The sequence below is a fragment of the Habropoda laboriosa genome, unplaced genomic scaffold (assembly GCF_001263275.1).
Source record: "Habropoda laboriosa isolate 0110345459 unplaced genomic scaffold, ASM126327v1 scaffold38, whole genome shotgun sequence".
NCBI lineage: Eukaryota > Metazoa > Arthropoda > Insecta > Hymenoptera > Apidae > Habropoda > Habropoda laboriosa.
The window spans coordinates 952,690-961,007 of record NW_017100163.1 but is presented as its reverse complement, the minus strand read 5'-3'; the positions used below and the strand labels follow the sequence as shown (position 1 = coordinate 961,007).

Below are 8,318 nucleotides of genomic sequence, written 5' to 3'. Positions count from 1 at the left end.
TCCTCTGAAAAAATTGAAACCTTTGATCTAGTAGTTTACCTATGAAAAAAATTCCCAAACTGTAACCTATTTTTAGACGCCTCAGGATGGTATACCCCCTTAAGTGCCAAAAGGATAAAATAAGGGTCCAAAATTGGGTCCAAAGGGTTTAGCAATTAATAGGGAACATACAGACAGACGTTCTATTTTATATGTATAAATAATGAAATAATTAAAATACGTAAAGGGTGAAGAACTTTCATGTAAACAAGATTCAAAAATTGACAAATCTTTTATGAAATAAAAGCTGTGGTAATAAGTTTATATGTATACAAGAGAAAGAGAATTGAAGGTATACGCACGATAGACAATAGTACATTATTACAATTGAGCAAGAAAATCACAAGAAAAACTGGTAATGAAGAAATAAGAACTTTTGAGAGATGGTCGGAATATATAGCGGGGCAACAAATGTTTGTAGTACACAAGTAAGACAAGGTTCTTTATCACTTCGAGCAATTTATCAATTAAGGCAAAAATATACTGGCAAAGATAACAACGATTTCACTGGATTTAGTGTAAGACTGTGGCACGCAGAACAACTTTCTATTTTACTTATATCTGCAATGAGTGTAAAATTTCAATAACATCCAAAAACGTTCAAGCAGCCCCATTATAAGGATATTGTATAAGAGACGACCGAGTATGAAATCTTGTTGAACTTTACGCGTAGAGTATTCCTACTCGACATCGTTGATCATGACCTGCTAATATCGATTAATTAGGAATTACGTTATCTAATAATCGAGAGAATTAAAAGTCGTTGTATGATTTATGTATTGCTTGTATTATTTTTCTCCTAGTATTTCACTAAATTTGTGACTAAAAATTTGGGTTCTTAACGAGAAAAAAGTGAACAAGATATATCAGCTATTTGAATGTCGGAATTCGAGGTTATGAAGTCGCTGTTCCATTCGAATTAAAATAAAAAAAAAGGAGAACGAGTCGACCGCATCTCGTATTTGTTCAGAAGAAAAATATGTAGGTCTGTTGGTTAGCATTTGCAGCTGCTTATGCGGTTCACCGCTCACTGAACGGTGATTGCCGCTATCATAAAAGTTAATGCGCGTAAATGACACAAGTTCGAAATCTGCACTCGGTTGAACACTACCACAGTGATTTGTAAACACTACAAAGTAATATTTAAAAAATAATAGAAAATTGAAGAAATGTATTACGTGCCCAAGATTTAGTAGTATACTAAGAAATTAACGCAAAATAATAATTAATTTTTTTTTTATCTTATTTCTAACTACCATGTATTTTTCTAATAAATTTAATTGCTTCGTCACAATAATTGTATGAACAAAACGTTTATCGACACTATCTCAATCGGTAATCAAGATCGTAAGCTTCCTTCTACGTAGCGCCATCTACGTAGTACAACCTCGTACACGTCCAGGCAGACCGCCATTGATTAAACCTGTCAGAGAATCAGCTGATCGGTTATTCACGAACGTGACATCAGCTGTGCGCAATCATGGACGCGTTGAGCGAAGAAGATTTTGTAATACCTACTCCTAAATATGAATGTAAGTACACGGTGTCATGCCACAAGCGCGATAATGTGTTAAATTCACGAAATAAACATTTCAATCATATCGGAATAATACATTTAACCAGCAGCCGGCACGCCATTATACCGGCATCCATTTTGCCACATGTGGACTGGTTGATGTTGAAATTCAAAATATTATTTTGCGCGCAATTTTACGGAAAAATAGATAAACACAGGTACGTACGTTTTGTTTTTCAGATTTAGACCACACAGCAGACGTGCAGTAAGTATTCAGTTCATAAATCCCTGTTGTCGATGACCAATATGTTTTGGAGGTTACATACATGAATAACCTAAAACAAAAAGTGGATCGATGTATTGTTACCATTAATAAAATGCCAAGTATATTAAGTTAATAATGTAAGTATATATTTTGATATTAATGACGTATTATAGATTACACGCATGGGGTGAAACCATGCAAGAGGCTTTCGAGCAATGTGCGATGGCCATGTTTGGGTACATGACGGATTTAGAGTGGGTTGAAATGACACAGGTACACCACATAGAAGCAGAAGGACACGACATGGAAAGTCTTCTTTTCCATTTCCTCGATGAATTATTGTTTATGTTTAGTGCCGAGCCGTTTCTCGTTGCAAAGGTATATTCGATTTTAAGAGTGTTCATTAAGTCACTGTCAAACGCAAAATTTCTTCTATATCGTAAAAACACTTCAATTTATGCTTCTTTGATGTTTTTATACATATACCCTTTATGCGATATTATTTACTCGATAGATCCTTAGATTCGTCTTATTGTTACACTAACAAATTAAATATCAAAATCAAACATCTCTTCCTTTTCACAATTTTGTAACATATTTATTAAGAGAAAGTGTCCACCTTGTTGTTGTCAGAAAGTGAAGATCACTAAATTCGACGTCGAAAATTTCAAGATCACCGCGATAGCGATAGGAGAAGAATTCATGATCCGCAAACATACGCAAAACGCAGAGGTGAAAGCGATCACGTATTCGGCCATGCAGATTGTCGATCGTCCAGAGATGCATCGTCCCGAAGTTTTCGTGATCGTAGACATATAAACATTTTGGGCCCGTTTCAGCGTCCCGTTTGATTCTTGGACCGTCCATGGAGCTTGCCTTGGGTTAATACTTGAAACACAAAAGTGGGGATGATCACATGGATGTAGGAGCAAGAAGGGCGGGTATATACCTCCCTTACATCCTACGTAGGGTACGATCCTTTTGTAGTTGCGTAGGGTTCAAATAAATACGTTACGAAGAAAACACCGGGATCCCTTCTTGGCGACCTACATCAGGTACGTATGAACGTATCAGGGAACCCTGCAACTTGTCGCGAATACAGCTCAAGAATGACTTCGTGGCACCAGCGTATAATAGTATAAGATATATTTGAATAATAAATATTTGAATTCCTATTTACATTATCTATGTATACCTCTACGAGCTTTAACTATTATTTAAAACTGTCAACAATGACGCACTTTCAATTGTTAAACGCATCAAGAAGTATTACGTCATAGACTATTTGTATATTTTTACATATGTATAATAAAGATATTTTTACATTTCTCGTCTGTGGAAATGTTCGTTGTGAACGATGAAAGAGTTGATGTTTATGTTGTTCAAATTAAATTACTGTTAGGAGGAATATTTGAGAACACGAACTGAAGTACAAATGATCGACTGACACTGGAAATTTCCGTACCGTACAGTTGAAACGGGAATGAAAACTAAACCTACTTTCGCACGTGCGAAGGGTACGGCCCTGGCGTCCAACACCCCTCCATCGTGAAGGAAGCGACGACCGCCCGCTTAGTTTCGGGCAAGAAACGACAGGCAGTGGGATCCTCCCAATCTTCGGAAGTGTGTGTAGTCGAAGAAAGAGAATCAAAAGGTTTTGTAAATTACATAATTCGAGAGTATGTGTATCGTTTGTTTAATCCTTGCCCCCTTTCATTCGCGATAAGGCCCATGTTAAAGGGACTCACTGCCAACATGAAGCGTAGACGTTCCGAAAACGCACACCCCTGACCATGGCGGACCAATATGGTAATAATCTATAAAGACAATATATTGTGGCGTTTCGAAATGTCAAAAACGAATAACTGACGGTATTGTGCACGAACGTGTCCCGGGAAAGTCGTGGTATAGGGATTTTTCACCTACATGCCGGAACTTGCGTGGCAGTTTCGTGGAAAACGTGAGGGACAGTTTTGGCGCGTGTGCTCGTTATCTCTGTGAAAATTCTGAATGACTCATGGATCTGTGCATTTCCTCGTTCTGTTTTCGTTTCAACGAACGTGACACGCGATACTGGAAAAGCAAAACGACGTGTGCCCATCGTGGAACATCTAACCCTAAGAAATATAAACAAATGTTCACGTGAATATTCGTGTGCTGTTCATCGTCTCGACAAACTCGAGAAACAAGTATAAACAGTGATTGAAGAGGAAAATCGTGGAAAACGAAGGAAAGGTGACACGGTCTAGGAACTTTTTTGGATATCTGCGATAGCTGGCGGCGCGGTGGTTACGGAGAAAAGCGAAGTGACGGTTTTGGCGCGCGTACTCGACTCCTGTGTACGACCGGCAGATGGCCGGTGCGCCGGTACGTTATAGGCGCGCGGCCACGAACACACCGACACATGACAGCCGCCTAAGCACATACTACCACCGTGACAGAGTGTGTTCAGGAACGTATCGAAGCAGTGGTAGAAGGCCACTACCACGGTGACACAACGCTCTCCGAGAGAGCGCAGTAGAGCGCACGGACACGAGGTTCGGTGTTACACTACTACCGGCACAGGCGGGTCTCTATCTGCCTCGTAGCCCGAGCCAGTTGCCAGCGCGCCAGCCAGCCCGTCCATCCAATCGCCCAGCTCACGAGCCGGCCTCGTGTGCGCGCGCGACACCCCGACAGAAAAGGTTCGTTTTCCTCGCCGGTGGCTCGACCGATCATGCCGAGGCGGGGCTTATCGTGAACTTTAGAGCTTGTACATTCCTCGGAAGCTGAAAACACGGCGAACGGACGAACAATTGATCCGGCCCTTGCACACGAATTATTTCGGGCCCCCAGTCTGCTACTACTGCTGTTTCTGCTGCTGCTGCTGCTTGGCTGTCGTTTCTATTGCCGAGATCGGCTCCGCAGAAAATGGACACTGCACCAGTAGTGCGGTAGAGAGACAGAGCGAAACAGATATATAGAAAAACGAGTGTGAACGAGAGAGCGAAAGAGAGCGAGAGAGAGAGAGAGAGAGAGAGAGAGAGAGAGAGGGACAGGGACAGAGAGGGCGAGAAAGAAATAAAGGCCACGCAACTACTACGGGCTACCTAGAGGACGACGACTACAACGACTATAAGCTGAGAAAGAAGGACAGAGGGAGAGAAAACGAGCGAGGGCGAGGGAGTAGTAATCGTATGTACTATGTGTGTGTATGACATAGCAGAGCGAAAAGCAAGAGAAACATTCGTGCACGGGTTCGCCTCGGGAGACACCGGGTTATAAGGCTCATCGTCGTCGTCGTCGTCGTCGTCTCCTCCCAGGCACACGTTTCTCCTGTCCTGTCATCGACAGGCCTCAGTGAAAATTGCATCTAGAAATATCGACAGCGCGACAACAACGATCACCGACCACGACGGCGGCGTATTTGCCATCGAGGAGGCACGGATATGCCTCGCTCGTCGTCGGTGCTGTGACACGCGCCGCGCCGTGTGCTGGCTGAACCTCCCGGAAGAGAGCGTGGGCCTCCGTCTCAAAATACTGTGTGCGGTTTCTGCCGCACGCTCGAGAGCCAAGTAAGTGGAATAAACACGCGTAAATCGTTCTTTTCGTTATCTGTTTGTTCTGACTGGTGAATGAAAAAGAATCGTGGTTTTGAAACATCACACACTCGGGTCCTCGTTTGCCGTCTGAAGCGAGTTAGTTTTTTAACGTGCGTGTGTTATTTCTCTTGCAATCGTGCGAAAGATATGCTTACTGGAGCGCATAAACAGAAAGGAAAGGAAAGAAGGGAGAAAAAGAGAGAGAAAAAAAAAGAATGGCCCGTTATTTCGAGCGCAACCGATTTGGTGCGTCGAAAGTCGCTGGCATCTCTCGCGATCAATCGCGAAAGCGTGCACTGATTCTAGGTTTCCTCATGACCGTGCCGGTAGCACGCCTAACTAGGGATACTCTAGTCCCGGCTTGGCTCTTTAAACGGCTCTACGTATATTGTGTGCGAATCGTGCCGTTCCTTTGTGTGCGTATCTCCGAGGAGTGGTGTGTGTGCGCGCGCTCACATAATCGCGCTCCCTCGTCCGCCCGCTCGTGCTCGCTCGCTCGCCCTCGTATGCATGGCCGCTTCGGTGCGTGGTGTGCAGATTATTCGCGAGTACGCATTGCCGCGTTCAATACGATCGCAATTCGTTTGTTGCTTATTTGTGGCGACGAACGTTCACGCGATATCCAAGAAACAGGAATAAAGAGAGAAAATGAAACACAACCTATAAAACCTTCGATCAACGTTAACAGCTGATCGCGGTCGCTCTCCATGTACGCGGTGTGAGACAGGCCGCCCGATGCTCGCACGTTTTTCACTTCGCAATGATAAGAGAAAGAGAACGATTATTCGGGTCTCGTCGATAGACCTTTGCGATTTTTTTTTAGAAGGGGGACAGTAAGGTTCGTCGCTAACATCTGGGTCCTGAAGCCTTGTATACACGAGGCATGCCCGTTTATCTTTTACGAAACTTATGAGACGCTTCTGCTGTATTTTCTGCCTCTGTGCACTATACACATTTTTCAGATTTCACACACAAAATGCTCAATGAATTAAAAAAAGAAAGAAACCAAGAAAAAAAAAGGGAAGAAGAAAATCAAAAAACTGTTGCATAAAACGAGAGCATTGGATTTATTGCATACCTCCTTAAAGGTCGTTCGCGTGTAACGTTCGTTGAACAAACGATACATTTCGTGGTTTAAAGAGCACGGTCCTACCAATCGATGGACTAGGCTAGTTCCACATCCAATGCCGTCGACGCCAGTTACACTAGTCGAGCTTTATCTTGGAGATAACATTCTACCAATCAATGCCTCCGCATCGTGCATTGCTCCCAACCTTCGAACGCGCTTTACCATGCTATTGGCCTCCGCGATCTCTTGTCGTACACGGTGCGGTACGGTGTGTACTCGGCCAAACGGGCGAAAACGAGACAACCACGCAGTTCGACCGGGAGTTTGCTTCTAAAACTGCTTACAACGCAAGGCTGCTGTAACACGACGATCCTGCGGCGTGCCTCTTTAAACCACACCCGGAACGCTGCCTCGTGTTCGTTCCCGAGACGCTTGCTCTTTTTTTCGAAAATTCTCGTACGCGTCCGCACTGTGGGTCTCCCTCCGTTCAGGCGCGTAACGAGTCTTTTGAAAATGGGGACCTTAGGATAAATTTTCTATTCTTTTTTCTCAACTACTTTGTTTTTGGTTCATCAATTTTGAACGCGAAACATTGTCCGGTGCGATCGGAACAAATGGATAATAAAAGGAAATTAACTCTAGGGAATTTTTTTGAGTCGCTGCGTAGGAAACTAAAGAATTCTGTTTGACTTTCAAATACACGTGATGGTTAAATAACGGTTAATCGGTTGTTTTTAAAGAGGATATTTCCAATTTGAATGATTAATATGAGAGTTATAAATACTGGAAACTAGAAATATTAATTTTACTTTTTGTTTTATAAAACGTGAATTAATTGCACATGTTCACCATCTGTGAATGATTGAAGTAATTTTTATATTGATCTTAAGTAATAATATAAAATTATATCATGTGTATTTGTAATGATTTAATTTTACTTTTATATCGTTTCCAAAGTAATTTAAACTTGAAGTATTTGAATGTCGTTAAATATCAATGACACTATTTACTTTAATGGAATAATTTTTTTAAAGCTGCAGAAAATAATTATTTCTGAAAATTTAGACAATCAAATACAAAAGTCATGCGACGAATAATGCCTGTTTTTATTTTATTTCAATCATTCTCGGCGTTCGCAGCTGCTATACATTCATATTAAGGTACAATGCAAAAATTGATCTGCAGTTCTCACCAGATGTTCAGTGCTTGCGGAATTGTCACCTTACTATTTGGTCGACCACTTCCGTTTTGTTTTTCTGTAGAACGATTATTTTTATATTTGATTATATTTCAAATACTTCAATCTTTTTTCTTCGTGTTATTACACGTGTATAATCTTATCTTTTTCAAAATATTACTTAGATATTACTTAAGTAGAAAAAAATGTTATTTTAAATATGCAATAAACAATCAGGAAAATTGTACATATGAAAATCCAAAAAATCAATTGAAAATTCACTTTTACACATTCCATTAACATGTAAGTGTGGAACTAATTTTGCCATTTGTCATCCGACACTTACTTTCCGTTTTTTTCACTTTAACATGAATGTTTGTCGTTTCCTCCTCGAAGACAAATGCGAAGTTCTTTGGAATACGAGTTCTATTATTAGGATCTACCAATGTTGCTTGATTCGAGAACAAAAAGCTTCTCCCCTATGCTGTCTGTTCTTTGATATGCATCTAAAAAGTCGCTTCTCCTTAAATGTGTTATCGCGACCGAATAAAATACAGTCACAAATGGGTGGCACTGACAAAAAGTCAAGAATGATGGGACGGCGATCGATAGAAATTTTATTCGGATCTGCACTCCTCACTGTCAATAATTTTCATATATAAATGGTATAT

The 8,318-nt window shown here is 41.3% G+C and overlaps 1 protein-coding gene across 1 annotated transcript; it reads left to right on the top strand.

The window, feature by feature from the left end:
* Positions 1–1,489: 1,489 nt before the first annotated feature.
* Positions 1,490–2,943, top strand: LOC108578511 (protein archease-like). Its single transcript, XM_017941863.1, has 4 exons — positions 1,490–1,571; positions 1,796–1,820; positions 1,994–2,198; positions 2,454–2,943. The coding sequence occupies exons 1-4, from the start codon at positions 1,520–1,522 to the stop codon at positions 2,637–2,639; spliced, it is 468 nt and encodes a 155-aa protein (XP_017797352.1). The 5' UTR covers positions 1,490–1,519; the 3' UTR covers positions 2,640–2,943.
* Positions 2,944–8,318: the final 5,375 nt, after the last annotated feature.